The following is a 22,211-nucleotide window of genomic DNA, read 5'->3' as shown; positions in this document are numbered from 1 at the left end:
TTAAACTCAATGAAGTATTTTTTCACGGGGAATGCAAACATTGGATGGCAAACTAAGTTAAATAATACTTTAGTCCATATAATATGGTCACCAACAGGGGATTCACATTAAATATAAAAACATCGGACTTTCTACAGCAGATATAAACTGTGGTTCCGTTTACAATCTGCGAATGAAATGATATCTCCAGAAGCACAGAAAACAGAAATGACTCTAATGACAGAATTGACTTATTCTGCTCAGAATTGATGCTGGTGCCTTTCATGGAAGCCTTATTAAGATAATATCTTATACTTTCTATAATAGTCAACTACTTGTCTGTAGTCCGTCTTTTAGTCTAGATAGGAATGTTTCCTATCCCGTCTCTTTTTTCTTCAGTCCAGATAGGAATGTTTCCTATCTTGTCTCTAGTTTTGTTTCTAATTCCGTCTTCAGTCTACGTTGTTTCTAAAAAGAAACAACGTCCTTGTAATTCTTTATAAGGAACACATTTGTTCCTCTGTTAATCAATGAATCATCCGGAAATCCGTTAATCTGCCAACTCTTCTTGAATCTTGTAACATGGTATCAGAGATAATACTTCAATTTTTTTCGAGAATTTTATAATTTCTTTGGAAATTATTTGCTCTAAAATTTTCGAAACTATCTCTCTTTTTTTGAAGTTCATTGCTGCCTGTTCTTGACTAGGGTTTCAAGAGACTGAAAAATCAAAATTCTGGAAGTTTTTTGGAGGTCGTTTTTTCTGCCCATCTGAAAAATGCGATTTCGTTTGGGTGTCTAAAGCTGCATTTTTTTATTGCTAAAAACCGGTGATTACTCTGCTGAATATTGAGTTTTGCTTGCGTTTTCCACATGATTTGCAAAGGAAATCGAGTGTACAACCTACGATTTTCATCAAATTTGCGTTGGGAATTCTCCTTCACGTTTGGAGCCGCAAACATCTGCCAAAGCTTCCTATTTCCGCCTCAATCTTGCTATGACCTCCACCCAACAGCTGTAGCACTAAATCCGACTAGTTCTTGGTCTGGTTTTGCAATGTTTTTTGTCAAATCCGCCATTTTTTCTACAACTATTGCCCTCCATAGCCGCTGCCTGATATTTTGTTCGAAACCCTAATTTTTGGGGTCGAAAAAATATTTTGTTTGCAAATTCTTGGTGGTTTTTTCGAGAGCTCAACTGGGTTGTCCGTTTTTTCTGGGTGCCTTGATTTTCGAGCCAGCGGATCCAGAAAATGACAGCAGATTCCTTCTGCGTTTTTTGAGCTCTCTTCTGGGTCTTTCTGATTTTTGCCTCGAAGAATGTGCCTTCACAGATTGTCACAGTTTTTCATTGAAAAACGTGCCATGGCATCTCTGACAAATATTCTGCTCGAACATAATTCCAAATTCAATGGTCGCAATTATGGAACCTGGAAGCAGCGCATCATCGCAATTTTCGAATATCGAAACACCGATCAACTTGTTCTGGGTGTTACGCAGCGTCCGACTTCTCCGGGTCCTAATCAAGATACATGGGATTTGAATAATCGAGAGGCAGTAATGCTTCTCAAACTATCTGTAGCTGATGACCAGCTTTCTCAGATTCCATCCGGCAAGACAGCTGCCAAAATCTGGACACATCTAAAAGGTCTTCATGAGACTTCCGACAAGAGCAGAGCCTTCTGAATTTGTTTCTGTTTTTGTGGGTTTGTTGATTTTCTCCTCAAAAATCATTTTAAGTTGTCTGTAATACGCAAGGTTGTGTGAGATTCTGGGTTTTACCGTTTTTTCCACAAAAACGAAGTTTTGTAATTGCAACTTATTTTGAGTCATAGCACTCTTCTGGCAAAGCTTCTTGGTTTCAGCATTCTGTAGATCCAGGGAGGGTCTCAGTTATCACAGACTGTTCCGACATCCGTACGTTGACCATTAAGGGAGGGTATTAAGATAATATCTTATACTCTCTATAATAGTCAACTACTTGTTTGTAGTCCGTCTTTCAGTCTAGATAGGAATGTTTCCTATCCCGTCTCTTTTTTCTTTAGTCCAGATAGGAATGTTTCCTATCCTATCTCTAGTTTTGTTTCTAATTCTATCTCTAGTTTTGTTTCTAATTCCATCTTCAATCTACGTTGTTTCTAAAAAGAAACAACGTCCTTGTAATTCTTTATAAGGAACACATTTGTTCCTCTGTTAATCAATGAATCATCCGGAAATCCGTTAATCTGCCAACTCTTCTTGAATCTTGTAACAAGCCTTACTACTATCTGCAGTCAGTTACCTTTAGGAGCTCACACTAAAGAGCAAAAGTATCTGTGTTGGAAAGGGTCTATCTTGACTTTGTTTGAAAGTCCACGCTGAGTACGGGAAATCCCAACTCTACTCAGTTGATTCCAACACTAATCCCTACCCTCCTAAAAAGGGAAACTGTCAATACTGTAAGTACAAGTTATCTCAGTAACAGGATCTTCACCTGATAAGAAACACCTGAGATGCCCATCTTGTTGAGCGGTGATGGAAGAATGAAGAGTTCCTGTTTAGAAGATGGCTGCTCTTCAAACCAAATGCAGCTTAAGGAAAATTTGCTATCACAGAAATTGAAATGGCAGCCAAAACAATATTGGCAATAAAAAATTCATCTCTCAAACTTGTATCTGTGAGAAATACAACACCCCCAATAATGAACAGATTCAATAATAATCATACTTCGGCAAATGTGACCTTTGCCACATTAAAATGATTTTCATGGCATAAAGTATATGCAGCGCTTGAAGGTATGTCTCCCGTCAAATATGACATTGTCACCAAGGAAGATCCCATGACATTGAATGAAATACTGGCCCTGATGCTATGTTGGTTTTAGGATCAGAAATGACATGCACAGCACAAATGAAAAATAGAGAACACAAAACACAGGATTAGCCTGGGAAAACCTCCAGCCTGAGGGAGAAAAACCCAGCCAGAGTTCCTTTATGATAAATAATCAGAAGTCATTTTACAATACACACAAAATTGTCTCTGCAAATGAAAAGCAAGAACAACTCTTAATTCACACTCCATCACCTTTCACTAAGACAATCAAATAGCGTATATAATCTCTGGAAAGACAAGAAGCAGCCACAATCTACATACACTTATCCCAGCTAAAAATGCAACCACCTAGAATGCAAAAATTGCCAAGAGTAAGGAACATCATGGCGCATATGAAGAGATGCGGTTACCGCTGCAGTGGTACCAATATTCCTAGCTCTTGAGAATGAAAGAATAAAGCCACCTCAATGTCTTGAATCGATGGAGCACATGACAGGATAGTCGCTGGCAATAATAGAGTGATGACCAGCTGACTGGATCAACCGACTCCAGATAGATAGATGATTACTTAAATGCAATGAGAGAAGCAGAGTAGAAATAAAATAACACATCACAATGAAAGGAGAAAGATATCTAATGAAGCTATATCTTCAACATATGGTGCGTTATGGAAAGGATATGATAATAGATGAGGGAGGCAGAAGTATTTTTTGAATGGGATTTCCTAGTTTCATGAACACCTTTCATTGCAGTTTGGGAATAGATTCCAAAAATTATCATTTGATCCACCCCAATAAAGTGAAATTGTCATGTTGCTTTGTTGTAGACAAATATTTGCTCTCACTTCAGTTTTCTATTTTGAATTGAATATTCGAAGTAGACGAAGATGCTATAGTTTAGAAAATGAAGCAAAAGTATATTTTTGAACAAAAGGCACAAGACCTGAAAATATATGTATTAATATATGAATGAGTACATAAGAATGAAACGGAGTCTCAAGAGGAACAGGGAAGAAGACACTGAAGCTAGCAAAACACATGCTCAACCAAATACAAAACATGAGCATTCTGGCTCTCATCTTAACCACATTAGCATTTAAACTCAGAGAGCCCAAAGCAGCAGAGAAAATGGGTCAGAGCCAGAACAGGGGCCAAATAAGGATGACTGCTACAGACTAAGATTTGAGACCACATTACCCAGATACACAAGAAGTTTCCATGCCATCTTCAATTACTAGATTTTTACCTTTGCCCACTTGAACCATTGAAGGGCCCAGGGCAACATCCTCATGTTAGCATTTGTTTGAAATTTGTCTCAAAATGTCATTGATGTTAAACTACAGAAACATTAGCAGATAACAGTAGTATGCATACCTGAATAAATAGCCTAGATGTTAAAACCTCTGTATTCAGTGACAAGGATTCTCCAGATTTGCTATAATGACAACATTCTCCAGATTTGATTCCTGCATGGCAATATTTGACTGAACTATTCTGAAGTTTGTCACATGTCCTCACCGAAGCATTCATTGCAAGGTTTCTACATATTGATCAAATAAAATGATGGTATGTGTCTTCCGCATATGAGTGGTGTCTGATAAAGTAAAGCATAAGAAAGATGACAAAGGGTTCGATTTTTGTTTTATATTCCTTGCTGTAATTTACAATAATATTAACAATTTCTCAGTGATGAGTTGAATCAAGGTTATTTTGGATGTGTCTAGTCAGGCTGACAGGCAAGGAGGAGAACTAATGTCGGGCTGATTTGCAAAGAGCATGAAGTGAATAAAAACAAAATAAGAAAAAGACAATTGGAGTTATATGAGCGCTGCCTGTGTGGCAGCCCGATAAAATAATAAGACCATTAGTAAAGTTTTATTCAATCGGGCAAGGAACAGAATTATTTTTGTTGAGATGGTGATTACTTAGAAATGAATCGACGCCTTTGTTTCAAAATTAATTAATATGAATATGGTCACGAGAGGATGATCTAATGAAATGGTATTTGATTGATTCGAAACATCAAATATCCTTCCTTTTGGTTAAGGCAACAGTTAGTATTGCAGTTACGCATTGGAGGAGTTTAGGCAATTTATATTGTCTATATATTGCCATTTATTTAAAAAAAAAGTGTGAAAAATGACAGTGGTCTGCCATAAAAGAGAAAAGTTCTTGACTGCAAGTATACTATATATGGAGAATTAAGACTGTGATTGAAATATCAAAGTCTGGAAGTTACTGGAGCACAGAGACAGACTGACAAGGATCACTTTATGGTATTGAAATTCTGTTCACAAATACAGGTATAATGCTTAGTGATATTTTGAATTTTGAAGATACAGAGAATTGAAAAAATGCTAAAACATTGTTCCAGTAAATTAATTTCAGTCTAAAAGTATTTGCAGGCTCTACGTACACAATTAGTTTGCAAAGCAATGATCAGTATTTTGAATGAAAATCAGTACAGAAATATACAAATGATATTCAAATTTGTGATTGTAAATTAATTCTCAGGTCAAGTTCTGAATTGTGGTTCAGTTTGGTTGAATAGATACACAGATTGACAGAGTTGTTGCTCTGACAAAGGGATTGTTGTTCCAAAGGGTTGGAGCCCTTAAAATTGTAAGTGAAGCTCATTGAGATGGCTGGATTAGGACAGTAGATCGTAGCAGCCTTTTGTGTTGGTGGTTTTCCCGAGTTGGGTTTCCACATTATATCTGGTGCACTGTTTCATGTGGATTGTTGTTTCTTTATTGCTGCTGCTAATATGATGTTACAATGAAATATTTAAAACAACAGATATAAAAGCAAAACTAAATTGGTAAAAGTTTTCAAGTACAATCCTAATTCACCCCCCTCTTAGGACTTTTATTGTGTTCTACACCTCATTCCCACCAGTATATTTAGTAATGTCCCGTGAAATTATAAATTGTTCAATTGACATTACTCTTATCTCTGCATGCATGGGAATATGTGAATCGAGACTCCCGACAAGCATTCTAAGCATTTCATGAAATCTACTTTGTGTTTGCTTCAAAATTTGTTCCTGTCTTATTTAAACTGCAAACAAAATTGCAAGCTGGATTTTGAAGCGCATATTTAAGATAGTTGAATCACTGGAGGTAAGCTGGAAAAATGTTGTATTAGCTTTTTCAAGAATGTGCCTTAGACTCTTAGCAAATAATTTAGCATAACAACAATTCAGGTGGTAAATAGATGGTAGAATAATCTGTTATTTCTTTAAAGCTGCGATGTTTATGTCTAAATATGAAGTGTAAACTGAGGTATTGTATGATTTACATGCTTGATTTTCAGAAGCAACGTTTCAAACTTTCAGTTATAATTTTTCTAGTGGTAATCTTCTTATCTTGATAGGAGAAAACAACCAATCTGTTCAAGTTAGGTCACAAATACATTGTTTTATCCTGTGATGGTCACCTTGATCTGGCTGAATGTAACATTTTTGTTGAAATTTTTGTGCCTTCCTTCTGTATCATTTAAATAGGAGAGAAGGATGTTTCTTTACCATACACAAAGCAATATTTACACATTTTGTGAAGCAATTTCTCTGGTGAGAGCAGAGACTTCCTTATACCTATGAAGTCCTATCAATAAAAGACCATAGTGTTTTACATAAGTTAAAAATAAATGGACTGGTTTACCAATTTTTTGTGGCTATCTAGGGGATCAACCTTAGCATATGTTGTTATAGTTATAAAAAACAAAAAAATTGCTAGCAACTATATTGGTCCAAATTTCCAAACAAACTTTATATGGAGTACGTATCTATATAAAGTTGGTAGTATTATTTAATTTATTGTCAATAGTATTAAATATGAGATTGCAATGACTGATGCTCTAGTCGCTCTTTAAAAGGTTGCACTTTAGTACTTTGTAGATTTTGACCAGAACAACTTTTTGTTTGTAGTTAATATTCATATTTTCTTTCAAGGGATTTCCCGCTGAATCATTTTTATTCATTTTGAGGTAGTTACATCTGTCTGATATACACATCTATACATTTTAAATTACAGACTGCACGTGAAGATATGCTTGAAATAAGACAGGAAGCAAGTGACTTGCAAGAGTACTCAAGTGCAAAACTTGGTCGAGTTACACGGTATTTGGGTGTTCTTGCAGAGAAAGCTCGCAAATTAGGTCTGTGCTACAAAGGATTGTCATTATGATTAAATTAGAATTTAATGTTCTGATCCTCCATTGAATCTTCAGCTAGATCTTGCTGCTATTTGAATAAAAGAACACTCATTTTAGAATGTAAGCTTCTTTTCAGAGTTCTGTAAAATAATAAGGGGACATAAGTGGTATTAATTTCAGTTCTTTATGTTTTTTTGCATTAATCTTCTGAACAGTTCTGCATGAACTGAAATTTTGGCATGGTTTCAGATCGGATTGCCCTAGAAACAGAGGCCAGAATTGCCCCATTGGTCGCTGAAAAGAAGAAACTATTCAATGATTTGTTAACTGTGAAAGGTCTGCCTGCATGATATGACATCATTTCTTTCTACAAATTATAAATATTGGATGATTTCCTGTCCGCACTAATGACTTATCTTCATCTATAGCAATATTTTTTACAGTTACATATGGTTGCTATAAGTGAATTATATTGATTAATAGTGCAGTAAATCATTCCAGGAACCATCAGGGTATTTTGTCGTGTTCGACCTCAATTTGAGGATGAGGGTTTGCCAGTAACAGAATTTCCTGATGATTTAACAATACGTATAAATCCGGGTGGTGATCCGGTTACAAGTTCTAAAAAAGATTTTGAATTCGACAGAGTTTATGGACCTCATGTTGGCCAAGGTAATGAAAGTTTTTAAAAAAAAGTCTGATACTGTTCATTTTTTTTCCTTCTACTTTTAGCTGTGAAAGAGCAGTTTGTTTTTATATATTTCTTAAAACAAAAAAATGTTTGAGCTCTTACATTTCATTGTTTCTGTTTACACACAATGGAGGAATTGTCTTCTCCATTAGTATCTTTAACCGAATGATTCAGTTTTAGGTTAAAGAAAAGTCTTATTCAATTTTCTTTACATGCACTTGATTCTTCAAATTCAAACTACTGGACTTTGCATTGCGGATTGGCTCTTTCAACTTTGTATACAGAAATAAAATTAATCTGAACATGGAACTGTATTTCTGAAAAGAAAAAAAAAAAAAGAAAAACAGAAAACCTGATATATTCAATGGAAAAACAAAAATATGAAGTTTTGACAATTGCTTTTTTTGTAATGGATGCAGGTGACTTCTTTCAAGACATCCAACCATTTGTTCAGTCTGCACTGGATGGGTATAATGTCTCTGTATTTGCTTACGGTCAAACAGGCGCTGGAAAAACACATACAATGGTCTCTTTTTTCTCCTGTTCTATATGCTGAATTTAGAACCTTAGTTTACCCATGTTCAACAGAATATGCATTAGAGAAAGACTGGTTCTGTCTTGAAGAAACAGAAAATTGAAAATCCATTAATAGCTTGTCTCTTTATGTTTAAATCTAATAACACCATCTTCCTAATCCCTGCAGTTTTTTTATTTCTTCAATCTTAAGTTTCTTCCAGTGCAGCACATGTTTCCTGTAACATGGATTGTATGTGTTAAAGAACACATGAAAATGAATCCCCAAGACATCTTGAGATATGTAATGAGAATGACCTTGTAAATAGTAGCTTATGTGCAGTAACTACGATTGGAGTATTTCTGAAACAGTGTTTGTATATTTTATCTCAATGATATATGATTACTATGACTGCATAATAGTGACTTACTAGTATGTAAGTTAAGTACGAAATTAATATCACATATTAGTTTTTCTTCCTTTGAAGTGTTTTTTAAGTGGGGCATATCTAGGGAACAAGCTGCCAGAGTTTTTTAGCATATAAAAGTGTAATGTTGGATGCAAATTTATTTTTAAAAAATTGACATATTTTTCATTTGTTATCGGCATCTTTAGATACACAACTTTCTGCATCATATACAACTTAATGTTTGATGATCTCTCTTTCTGTTTTTGTGAATCGTACACAAGGACAACATACCAATGCATTTGTTGTAAATGATTGTTGAGAAACTTCAAATTGGTCAGCCGTGATTTGTCACTACACCCAAATAATTCTTACATCCAACAACAAGCTGGATTTTTTAAAAACCCTTCTTGACAGTCATGAACCACATTTGACAAGAAGCTATGAATTGTATCCTCATGGTATCTATTTTTCGCCAAAAGCTTTTGCGTTGGATCTTGGCCTGACTGACTTCTTGTTGGGCTGGGGTAACCATCATGCAGACCAGGAGATGTTACAGGTAGTTAAGTAGTTGCCCGACTTCTTTTTGTTGGGCAAAGATGATGCACAAGCATACCTTGATAAAGTGAAAAGTGCTTGAGCCAATATAATTAATTTTCACTCTGTTGCAGTGTCATTTTAACTACATGTTCTGAAGTTTTGGAGTAGGAATCTTCTCATATTATTTCTACTCGCTGTTGGTTTTGGCGCAGTAACCATCTTCAACATGGGATTCCATGTTGTGTATAGTGATCCTTTAGCCATTACCTTGTGGTTGGTTCCACTACTGCAAAATGAAGAAGATATACTTGTTTATTATTTATGTTTCTTCTGGGTTTATAGTTATACCATTAGCGTGCGATGAAGATTGTCTTACCAAGCATAAATATATTACCAGGGTATATGATAATAAGTCAAGCATGGTGTTCATTATGGTTACACCATTGTCAAACTTTAGTGCCATCTTTTCTTTGTTTCAAGAGTGGTCTTGAAAGCACCCTTTTCTTTTATCCACAATTTTGAATATTTGGTATTCTCATTTGTGGTTGACCTTGTTGAAGTATCTCGGGTCTTGTTGTTGGTCCGAGATGTCTTGCATTCACAGAAGTAAGGTTTACTGTTTTCAGTTGTGGTTTTTGTTTAGCTCCTTGAAATCATTCACATTCTTCAGATGCGTCTTATAGTAAGTAACTGAAAATCTGGGCTTTATGCTGATGTGTAATATGCTGTATAAATGATCACTTAACCCTGTCTTCCTGGGTCCAGGTCCTTGAAATCATCAACTGAATAATGTTTTTTCATAGTCTGCCGTTAAGATTTGTTAGCATTAGGTAGTGATGTAGCTTCTTATTGTTATATAACGAATAGGTGTATGTTAATTGTTATGTATCCGATACAGTGTGTATTGTCATTGAAAAGAAATTCCTCAGTTGCTGATTTTCTCCCCACCAGCTTGGATGTGGAAGCGGATGCATCTGGAGGCAGAGGTGGAGCTGGATGTATCTGGAAACGCCCAGGAAGCACATCCCAGGGCTGTGGATGCCTTCCACAGCCCTGTGGCGCACTTCCTGGGTGTCTACAGGGGGAATTCCTGCGCATCCAAGCACATTTTGAATTAAATACTGGTTAATATCTTGTGTATTACCTCTCTGCCAATGTAAGAAAACCTTTTGAGCATAGGGTTTAGTTGCAGGGTTCTCAACTTTGAATCTGTTCCTCACCAGGAGCATTTCATGCTAAAGCCTAATTCCCATATATCTCTTTTCTGTCAGGGCATTTCTGATTCTGTGGGCCAGGAATTTATCCTTGTATCATATAATGGGTTTGGTGGAATTGTCTGCAAAAGAGTTGGGGGATATTTACAAAATATTGCAGGTCATGTTTCAGTTTTGTGGACAGCAGATTCTACATCTTCTACTAGTCTAAGTTATTCATCCATAGAGGATGAATAATACAACTACCGGACTCATATAAGGCCCATGAATGACATTGAAACAAATATCAACAGCTGCACTCTATATGAGGATGTCGAAGTTACTCGAGTCCTTTGTTAGTGTGTTAAGTTATTATTCATTTATATAATTATTTAAATAAACTATTAAATCAGTTAACTAAACTATTTATGACAGAGATACAAATACGATTATCTTCCAGACTATTAAACTGTCATAAATTTTATGTTAATAATATTAAACTATATTATAAAAAATTAAGCATATATTTAGATATAGTTTACATTTTATAAATGTATCAATCTTTTAATAATGATTTCAAATCGATTAAGCAATGTTAAATTACCTTGATAATTTAGATATTTACTGAACTATCAATTGGCATTTAATATTTATGTTGATCAATGATGAAGTATCATACTATCAAATGATTTAATTCTGTGTAGTTCTTGTATCTCTCTCTCTCCAGACACACACACAGACCCAGACAAATCCAACACTCCTCCAGAAAAAAAAAGAAAAAAAAAGAAATATTCACGCATTTGTGCACCGGATTCTTGTACCCGCATCCGCATCTGAAGCGACAACTTAAAGAAAGTCTGTTAGGGAGGTATTGTTCCTATTTACATGAAACAATTGTAAAGACACTAAAAGAAAATTTGATTCTATACTTTATATTTCAGTATTACACCGGCTTTGGGGGACGGGCAAAAGGGCCTCAACTATGGGATGTTGGAGGATGGCGGCAGGGGGTGGTGCTGTGTATACTATGTATAGGCTGTGTATACTATATACTATGCATATAGTACTTGAAATGCTAGTTATGAAAATATGTATAACAATATAAGAAGTGTAATAGCAAAATTGTGAATGCCAAACACGAAATACTTGAACAGTGAATAGTGAACAATGAACATTGAATATCAGATTACTAATCAGAAATTAGAATACGAAATAAAAATATAGAATATATCATAAAGATGATTACAACGAGTAGCATGATATCAAAACAAGTACAAAATGTCAAAATGTAGTTAAGGGAGGAGGCTTATAATCATCCGTCAAGGAAAAATCCTCATATCAACTTTATTCGATGCAATTTCCCCTATAATTTCTTCATTTGTTTTTAAATTTGAAAGTGAGGTTCTAGGGGCGGCAGCCCTTAGGAGGGTCAAGGGGCGATGCCCCTTGCAGGGTCCCCGAGGGGTGCTCCCTGTCACGATATATGGTGGGGTTGAGGGGCAGCAGCCTTGCTGCCAAGTACATTTTCGATCTTTTGTGGCCTTTGGATTCTTCAATTTTGAAGCATTTTTCTCGCAACAGTGACGTGCTTTAAAAAGATGCATTTGTTTTTCAAAACTCACTTTTATGGCTGTCTACCGACGAGGAATGCACAAATGTCTCCAAGACAGTCAAGAGATTCTTGGGCATCCCCATGTCCATTCCAAGGATGCCGTGCCATCTCGGCATCACAGTGGCGGTGGAAGGCCAGTGATGGGGGGGCACATTGTCCCTGTCTCAGAATGTGAGGGATCTGGGGTGGGGTGCATCCCTATGTTGAATTGATTTATTGTGTTCATTATTATTTTGATATTATTTTAGGTATTGCTGCTGCGCTATTAGGTTTGCCTACTGCCACGCTGGATTCTGGTTTGGTTTGCCTGTGGAGGTCCCTTTAAGGGTTTTGGAGTTTGGCCAAGAATTTTTTTTGCATTTCGGCAGAGGTCCAAGTTAAAATCACAGTTGAATATTATTAATAATTAAGGGACTTCGTTGTACCTTGCTACAATATTAGTTTTAAACTTAAATCATTGGGATATGTAATAGTTTCTGGAGTTTGGCCAAGAATTGATTTTTGCATTCCGGCAGGGGTCCAAGTTAAAATCGGAGTTGAATATTATTAATATTCAAGGGATTTTGTTGCATCTTGCTACAATATTAGTTTAAACTTAGATCATTTGGATATATAATGGTTTCACAGCTATTGTTGTTGTATATCTGCTAGTTGCATCTTCTGTCATATATACCAACTCTACGAATTACTGCAACAACCATGGTCCATGATAATATGATTTAAGAGGGTTTCACATGTTAATTTTTCCCATTAAGCAACATCGATGAGCATTTATTAGAGCAGAAAAATATACTCGCTATATATATATATATATCCGTATCCACAAACCTGAACCAGGATCAGTACTGGAACCAACAATTTATTATTGCTGCAATCTGGTAGTGTAGAATCAGTAATAAACATTCTTGTGTCATTGCCTCTGTAAACGTGGGTTGTTAAAGGATACCCCAGTCAATAAAGGACGGAAAATAAATTGAATGACCAATTCACAAAGCAGTGAATACAAACCAAGAATCTGAGAACAATTTCACAGGGGATTTCAGATATTAGTAAAACCTTTCTGTATGGGAGAATGCTTGTGAAGAAGCTGACAGGACAAGACATTATTTGAAATAATTTGGTGTTACCTGAAGATGCAATCCACTGCTTGAATGCCTACTTTGAGTCTTAGCTTGACTTTAGATCATGTTGCAAGATTGTTGTGTGGAGTGAGACTATGAATCCCAATGAGAACAAGTTTTCTAGTGGTAAGAAGGAAAGGCTCACCATGGCTCACCATGAAGAGAAAGAAAGATTAGAGAATTGACATTGATTGCTGAAGATTCAAATGCCATCGTCTCTAAATAAAGACATTTAAAAGAAACAAAATGGTGAGTGGGTCCAGCAATGTCTATTGGAAATGTAGGAAAGAAGATAAGGACGGTGAGAGGCTGCTCTAATGGGAAATCAAAGGAACAAGTACAAAATAATTAAAAGTGCAAACAAAAGTAAAAATGGGAGGAGTCAAAGCTGAAAGTCAGTTGCCCCTTGTAGACAAAGTATAGTTCTTGCAGATTGGTCATAGAGTCCACTAACTCCATAGAACACGCAACAAAGCTTTTTCTTTAGAGGGAATCCCAAACTCTAAAGAAGAGTTGAACACTAATTTCATTAGAAAAGAGGAACAAGATTCTTATGTGACAGATATTATCATATATATGGAACAAAACAACTACTAATTGAAGATCCATAAGGGGGGCTTGACATGCCAATAGTAGGAGGGAATAATATTGAAGGAAAACTCGAAGCACCGGAGTAAGGGCCGAGTATAGGGACGTGTCCATTAATGTTGAGGAATGACAAGCATAGACATGTAGGATAATTGTAGTTGGAGGGTCACTTAAGATAATTTTTTGGGTAGTTTGTCTAGTTCTTGAGAAAACAAGAGTTGGCAAATTTTAATTAGAGATGGATTTAAAGATTTTGCCATTGTAAGATGTGCATTTCCTTTTGACTATTCATGGAGAAATGGTTTGGTGAAATGTGTTAAGATGCTTTTTAGTCATGTTGAGAGGAGTGATAGTTCATTGAAATTCTAAATTCCTAAATCCGAAGAAAGCTAGATAGGAAAAACTTAGGAAGGCACTTGAGAAAGAGTTTGAATTACTGAGAGATGACAATAAATTGTTGTGGAAATCTATAATACTTGAGAAGGTAAAATGCAAATGTGCAAACCTACAATAGGGGGTTCAACAATAATTATGCAAGTACAAAACTTCAAAGTACAAATAAGTGATTGAGTGCCCCCAATTGTGTTTAGTTTTAAGAAAGAATCAACATAAATTTTAATTTATTGGTTTAAGAAGCTTAAGTGCAACCAGTACTAAGAATCCATCCCTATCCCATTCATAGATTCTATGAAGTAACAATGCACATCATTCATGGATGAATTCTTTGGATATAATCAAATTTGTATAGCTGAATAAGATAAAATGAAGACTGCATTTCTCATCAAAGATTGGGTTTATGCATACAATTGGATGTCATTCAAGATTTGTAATACCCTTGCTACATCTTCAGGGCTTATCCTACACATCTTTGACGAGATGACAAACAATATCTTCAAAGCTTTCCTTGATGATTGGTTCATTTACAATAACAAAGCCCATCTTCAAGATCTAATAGAATTCATGTGGCATTATTGAGCAGTAAAGTTGGTTTTGAATCTAACCAAATATAGGTTCATGGTAACTCAATGGAAGCTCCTTCACCATGTTGTGTATGAGGCTAGATTAAAGACAACCTTGATTAAATGAAGGTCATTACTTAGATGGAAGCACTAGTTGACATGAGTGGAATAAAATCCTTATCAGGCTATGTTGGATACCACATGTAGTTTATGAAGAATTTTGCACAAGTATCTTATCTATTGGTTGTTCTAATAAGGGGAACTTGATTGTCTATCTTGAAATACAAGAGCACGGTTTCAAGGAACTATAAATACATTTAATTAGTTTATCTATCCTTATATACCAATTGATCATTTTATGTCCATGTTGATGCTTCTAATTTTGCTATTATAGCTACCTTGGCTTGATTAGCAGGCCAGGGTCTTGATCACCCTATGTTTTTGCAAGCTGATTGTTCTTGTGAGTAGTGAAGAATTGAAGTACCTTTGAATAAGAGGCAATAGGCATAATTTATTCCATTTAGAAGTTTAAACCATTAAGTATTGTTGCAACTCATTAATAAATACATTATCTTAAGGCTAAATAAGTAGGTATTTGATGTATCTGCAAGTGTCTACTATTAAGGTTGTTATGTTTGGGATGGTTCACATGCAATTTAATTAATTGTCTCAAATAACTTCTAAATAGCTTCTTAAAGATGTGAACAAGGACCGACTTTATGCACATTTCTTCCAATAGCTATCCTATCCCTAATAGTATGAAAATATTGGTAGATTTCTATCAATCATATTTTTTGTAGGGGGTGCACAAACTGTCGAATGGAGCAAGTTAGCATTGAATGCATGTACATTTCGGTTGATAAATCAAATGATGTCCAAGATGAGACTTTATCAAGTACTAGAAGGTGTGTTGAAGGAGTAGAGTTGGGATGTACTTTAAGAAGCATATGAAGGTTTGGCTGGGGGTGAAATTAGTCCTTATGCCAGATCAAGGGAAGTGCTTCAAGTAGGTCTATTCTAGCCAACCTGGAACCAATATGTGAAGTCGTGGGCATTAGGGTTTGATACTTGTCAAAAGAGGGAAAACCACTAAGAAATGTTTGTATGCCCCTTTGGATTAACCAACGATATGAAAATTTGAATGTCAAGGTCATAGATCTCTTTAGAGTATTTAAAAATAGGCACAATGATGTAAGTACATAGTCGTTACCATTGATTACTTAATAAAGTGGACGAGCCAAAGTATTACCCAAGAATAGTGACCAATGTATGACAAGATTTATCTGCAAGAAAATTGAAACAAGTTCCCAAGTTTCTACCCAAATTACAAGTAACACGAAACATTTTGTTAATAATTGAAGTAAACTATTGACTTCGGAATTGCGAATCTTTCATAGTTGTTTAATTTGCACTACTTGATGCCTAATGACCAACTAAAGGCTGTAAACAAAGCTTTGATTGTGATAATCTAGAAGTCGTGTGGCATAGAGGGAGTGAATTGGGAAGAACAATTTCTAGATGTTTTATGGACTTTCTACATGACACATAAGCTATCAATAGGCTATTCTCCTTTTCATCTAATAAACAAACAATAAACATTGATCTTATGGTATATTTAGTGCTACATCTAAGATTTGTAGTACATAAACATACCGAGGAGAGCGTTAGTGAATGACTTAATCAATTGAACAAATTATATGAAAGATTTGCCTTCAGAAGTGTCTATTATCTTTTTGAAATGCACTTGTGGCCATCAAATACACATGTGTGGCCATCTTGTCACTTAGAATATTGTGAGGTGTATTGGAAAACATGATTATTTTTCAACATTGCTAAACAAAGCTGTAATTCAAACTTGTGACTTGCATTTTGTTAGCACTCATGTTGACTAGTTCTTATGTGTGGGTAGTAATGCTATTCAATGCAATGATTCAGTTTTGTAAATGATATCTTTACTTTTCTTGACCGATTGTGCATCATGGACATAAATGTGCATCATGGACATAAATGTGCATATAATGGACATAAATGTGCATATAATGGTTGCACTTAGGAGATGGAAATATTCGTATGTTCAAAAACCTTTGAAGGATGAATTTTAAAGTTGGAGCATTGATACTAAAGCACAATGAGAAGCATGCAATTGCGCTAGGAAATGTTAGGTGAATGTGGCTTGGGCCATTTAATATTTACAAAATTTCAGAGAATGGAGCCTTTCAATTGGAAAATCAAGATAGGGTGCTAGTTAGGATGTTGAAAAAAGCTCAAGCTTAAGATTTAAAATGATTGAGGTAGTAGTGAATAATGGGAAAATAAATAAATAAAGTTATGCCAAATGTTGATGACAACTTAAAAAGTAGAAGTGTTACAATTATTTCCCAAGAAGAATTAAAAATAATAAAACAAAAAATAAAGCGGTTGTGGAAACAATTATTTATATTTACTTAAGGATGTTAATTCTAAGTCATTACTCGTCTTCAAGTAATTAAATGTCACCATTGAGCACTTCAACATCATTTTGAGCATTTTAATGTCATTGTCAAGCAACCTATCACCAACCACCAAGCAATATATTATCAAACAATGTAAGTGTGAATTCGCCCAACATTCTAACTTCAAAGTCACCTATACACCTTGAAAAGTGTGGAACATGCTAGAGATGAATATTTAGAAGGAACATATTAACTCTCTGTAGAACATGCACATACTAAGTTGAAAGGTCATGTTACCTTACGTTGGAAGGAAATATAGAAAGATGGAGAAGATAATGGTGAACCGAAGATAACTAGATTAAGAGTTATTATTTCTAGACTTAAGCTAAGTTTATACTGATGATTATGAACTTGAATTGTTTAAGAGGTTACATAATTTGAAGCAGAATAATTTGATAGTCAAAGAGTATACCAAGGAGTTCTACAAGATGCCAATTGGGTGTAGGCATCTAGAGTCATCTAAAGAAAAGGTGGCTAGATACATAATGGTGTAAGACTTAACTTTCAGGATGAGTAAAGTATGTTGAGGATGGTTCAATTAAAGATGCTTATCAATATGCTTTGAAGGCAAAAGATAAATTGAAGAGAAAACAAGCTGCCCCTAGGGTTAGAGCGAAATCAATTGACAAAGGTAAGAATAAATTGGTGATTGAAGATGAACTTGATCGAAATATTCTGGAAAAGAGTAGAAGTAATGGAGTATTCAAAAGCAATTGTTTTAAATGTGGGAATGTTGGTCCAATGTTTGGGTGGTTAAGGGTAAACAAAACCTAGTGGCATATGAGGAAGAAGTGGAGAAAGATGAACTTGTTGAAAGAGAAGCTGAACTTCAGATGGTGGGATCTCTGACGTTCATAAGGGTTATGCTAAGCAAGAAGGAATTAGAGCCTATTCAAAGAAGGTAGTTGTTCCAAACTATTTGCAAGGCCGGTGGCAAATGTTGTAAAGTGATAATGGATGGTGGAAGTACAAATAATCTTGTATACGAGGAAATGGTACAAAAGTTGGGATTTAGAAGACTCAGACATCCTTGTCCTTATGGGATAAGCTGGTTTCAAGATGATCACATGGTAGAAGTGAAAGAACAATGTTGGGTTAATTTCAACATTGGACCTTATAGAGATGAGATACTTTGTGACGTGGTTAATATGAGCGCTTGCCATGTTTTTTTTGGGTAGGCCTTGGCAATATGATGTTGGTACTATTCATGATTGCCGAAGGAGTGTGGTTTCTATCGTCAAGGATGGCAAAAGATTTACTTTACTTCCTTTGAATGATAAGGAATGAAAGCTAAGAATTTGAGTGCGACAAGGATTTACACCTTAGGTGATTAGACTGTTTCGGATTGAAAGCTGATGATCTGCAACATGTAGCTATAGAATTTATAAGGTTGAGAATTTATTGAAGGATTTGATGGATATAAATTAATTGGTGAACCTGAGGACTAGTGACAACTGGATGTTACAATAGGTTACCGGGAGAGGTGTTATTGTGGTATTAGATGAGATATAGAATCTTGAGAATGGATTGAAGTATGATGTGTTCAATTAGTTTAGAGGCGGAGTCAAGCAACAAAAGATGAAGTAGATACTTGTTGATAATTGCAGCGATGGTAGAGGCAGAGATAATTGGATAGATAAGATTCATCAAAGCAGGGATTGTTGTAGTAGTAGCAGTAATGGGATACTTGCAGGAATTGCTATAGGAGTGATTGTGGGTAGAATTGGAGTAGTATTTGGTTCTTTGGATAAGGAAGACAAGTGGGCAAAGAATGTTCATGGCATCTACATTCCGAACCTTGTCAGTTGTTCATAAATTCCTTTTATCTAACATCTTCTATTCACTTAGGGTATTTGATGCAAGAGCACCCTTGGGTTATTGACAATCCTGCATCGATAAAAAATATTTCCTTTATGTTTATTTGTTTATTGTTCATTTGACTAGTTTTCGTATTGCTTTAGCTTGCGATCAATCTAGTGGGCTCGTTTTCTTATGGGATCCTCATGATGTGGCTTAGGCATCATAGGCTTCCTAGGTCTAGCTTTGCATAGTGTTTCGTTGTTCCCTAGCAAAGTTATCTTAAGATTGGTCCAATCGTATTCTTGCTTTCTTGTTCTAATGATTAGATTGGTGAGATGCGGCTTGGTATGGAGATTCACAACATGCGGTGTGTGTTGGCGCATTGTTCTATATTGTAATATATTTAGGGATCCTTTTGTATGTTCGTAGGAGACAATGTATCCATTTGAGGACTATTCTTTATGATTTGCGTCTTGACCTATTTGTTTGTAATATGTTTCCTTTGTCTTGGGATTTAATGATCGGATAAGTCGACCTATGGCTGGTGATCTTGTATATGAGTAGGTTAGAGGGCCTAGTTTCAGGTAGTGCAAGGTAGATCCTAGAAGTGCAAGGCTGTGACAAAAATGATAGATTGCTGAAGGTAGATTAGAAGCAATTGGAAGGTTAGGTTTATAGTTTTGAAGGATGATCAACTGCGAACTTGCTAATAGTTGTATATTGACAATGGCGATGTAATAATTGCATTTGTAGGCCTACCTAATTATAATCCAATGATGTTCTTCCATATTGTCTCTTGCTTGTTAAGTTTGTTTGTGCATTTGCATTGTTGCTTGCCCTAGCTACAAGTTAAGACATCTTCCTTGAGGATTCTTTGATCTTGGCTGCGTGAGGCAAAATATAATAAGTTCAATGCATAATAATTACAGCGCTTCTTTTTATTTACTAGTTTTGCTTCCTCTTGGATTGAGTCCTTGACATTCAGTTTATTGGCTTTTATGAAATTGTAATCCATCCCTGATTGAAATAGGTGATCATTCTAATGTTTTAAAAGAGAGTTTCATTACCTTGTTGTTTTCCATAAGATTGGTTGGAAGAGTTGGCAATGGGCATTAGAGGAATCTTTAGAGCAAAATAGATTTTAGAATTGTTTTCAAAGCCTAAAAATATTCTTGAGAACCTTAGTGCCCAAGGTAGAACTAGATGGAAAGCAATTTGGGATCCACTTGAAATGACACTTGTCTCCAAGAACTAATTAAGTATTTTGCAGTGTGAATAATAGATTAAATATTTATATTAACATCAATTGTAATATGTTATAAGATTAAATTATGTGTAAATAACCGGAGTAACTATGACATATAATAGACTATCAGACACTTGGACAACATATTAATAGACTATCGGAGGTGATCGGGAACGCAGAAGAAGTTAAAAACCTCATGCAAAAGATCCCGCAGCTAGAGGCAAAGAATAGGGCGATGGACAAAGAGTTTAATGCCAACCAGGGGAAGATCTCAAAATTGGAAGCCAAGATGAGCAATTTGGAAAAACTGTTTAAACAAATTGCTGAGAATGTGAGCACTTTGCTGAAGAAATTGGAGAATGAGAAAGGTCAGGACTCCCCTCAGGTTGTTGAGATTCAGGGTCCCAGCAAGTGTACCAGGGCTCACTTAAAGAAGATTGAGGACATGAGCAAACCGGAGGAGGTGAAGGCCGTGGCTGAAAATATGCACATCCTTGCGGACCAGGCGCTTGACCTGATCAAGTCTTCTTAGCTGGCTTTTTGCTGTCTTTTTCTGTAGTCCTTTGAGTGACCTCTTGGATGTATTTTTTGGAGGTCTGTTTCATGTTTGCTTTGGGTAGCTCTCTCTATTGCTTTCTTCTTTGTTTCTCTCTAGACTTTATGTAAAAGGTTTTGGGTCCTTTAAAACCTGTTTTTACTTAATCAAAACTATGACATAATAATTGGACAAACAATATGAAGTGAATTGTTAACACAATAAACTAAATAATACAGCCACATAACTCAATCATATCATCACCAAAATATATTCTCAATATCTTAGTATCACCAAGGATTTTAGTACTTATCTTAATTTGGAGCACTTGGAACATTCGATTTTCACTAACAAGATTTCGGTGGCCTTGGGTTCTTTATTGCTTTAGCTATCTCGAAGGAAATTGGAATTTACATAGAAACCCCTGGTTCTCAAATAGAACCAAACCTGCCTTCACGACATAAAGAACACAGCCCTGGCTAGGACACTCTCAGGTGTACGTTGTACCTTGAGTTGGACACACAATATGTGTCCCTTCTCCAAATGACTCAGAGCCCATCAAGTCACTACCTTCTTCTTGTTCTATGAGTGATCTTCATGCCCCGTAGAACTTACATAAATGACTTATTTATCCTTTTAAGGGGTAGTTTCCAAACTATTACACCCTTTTGAAAAGGTCATCCATACCTACCCTTTTATAAATATGATTATAACTCTATTGTAAGACAAATTTTCATCAACTTTCTTTATTATTATTTCTTTAAACCAAACAATTTTAATATCCTTAATTTTTATCTCACTTTTAACTGTTAAAGACTTATATCATAGCTTGATCTTCTCTTGGGAAATTAACGACATAACATTTCTTCCCCTGTAATTTAGCTATTGTGCCCAGCAGCATGAGATGTATCTACATCACAACTCAAAAAGTACATAATCAGTAATTGAATATGTTAAGATTGAAAACTTATACTTCATCAAATACATTATGTTCTTATTTTGATTCATAGATGTCCTTTTATCATTGTTTATTTATTTAAATTAAAAATAGTTTCAAGAGAATCATTTTTCATATATCTCAAATTCTCGATTACATAAATTAGATATGCTTAATCTCATATATTTCAACTTCTAAAATTTCTGTTATGATGTAATCTATTTTATTTAGTGTAAATAATTAACCTTGAATTCAATATAAAATTTACAAGTATCATCATTTATTGACATAACAGTTACCTTATGAATGATGTATGTACCCATACTATCTAGTCAGTATACCCCGAGTTGGACACACCTTGAGCTCCTCCAAATGCCTCATAGCCCACCAGTTCACCACCTTCTTCTTCTTATTCTTCTATGAGGATCTCCATGCCTCTTACAAGTCTTCCATAAATGACTTATGTATCCTGTTAAGAGTGGGTTTCCAAACTATCGCACCCTTTCAAAAAGGTCATCTTTATCTGCCCTTTTATGAATATAACTCTATTTTAAGAGAGTTTTATATTAAAATTCATTTTTATTTTTTTCTTTAAACCAAAGAATTATAATATCCTTTATGTTTATCTCCCCTT

General features: G+C 35.4%; 1 protein-coding gene across 1 annotated transcript in view; it reads left to right on the top strand.

Moving 5' to 3' along the window:
• Positions 1-22,211, top strand: part of LOC149542729 (kinesin-like protein KIN-14B) — a 219,735-nt gene that overhangs the window by 27,698 nt on the left and 169,826 nt on the right. Inside the window, exons 2-5 of the mRNA XM_089797609.1 lie at positions 6,823-6,946; positions 7,193-7,279; positions 7,445-7,615; positions 8,054-8,160. Coding sequence (XP_089653735.1) covers positions 6,823-6,946; positions 7,193-7,279; positions 7,445-7,615; positions 8,054-8,160 — 489 coding nt within the window. The remainder of the gene's footprint in view (positions 1-6,822; positions 6,947-7,192; positions 7,280-7,444; positions 7,616-8,053; positions 8,161-22,211) is intronic.

The sequence above is a fragment of the Cupressus sempervirens genome, chromosome 8, assembly GCF_028749045.1.
Source record: "Cupressus sempervirens isolate cs-2001-9-10 chromosome 8, ASM2874904v1, whole genome shotgun sequence".
Lineage (NCBI taxonomy): Eukaryota > Viridiplantae > Streptophyta > Pinopsida > Cupressales > Cupressaceae > Cupressus > Cupressus sempervirens.
Note: the sequence above shows the minus strand (reverse complement) of the source record. Positions and strands in the feature narration are given on the sequence as shown.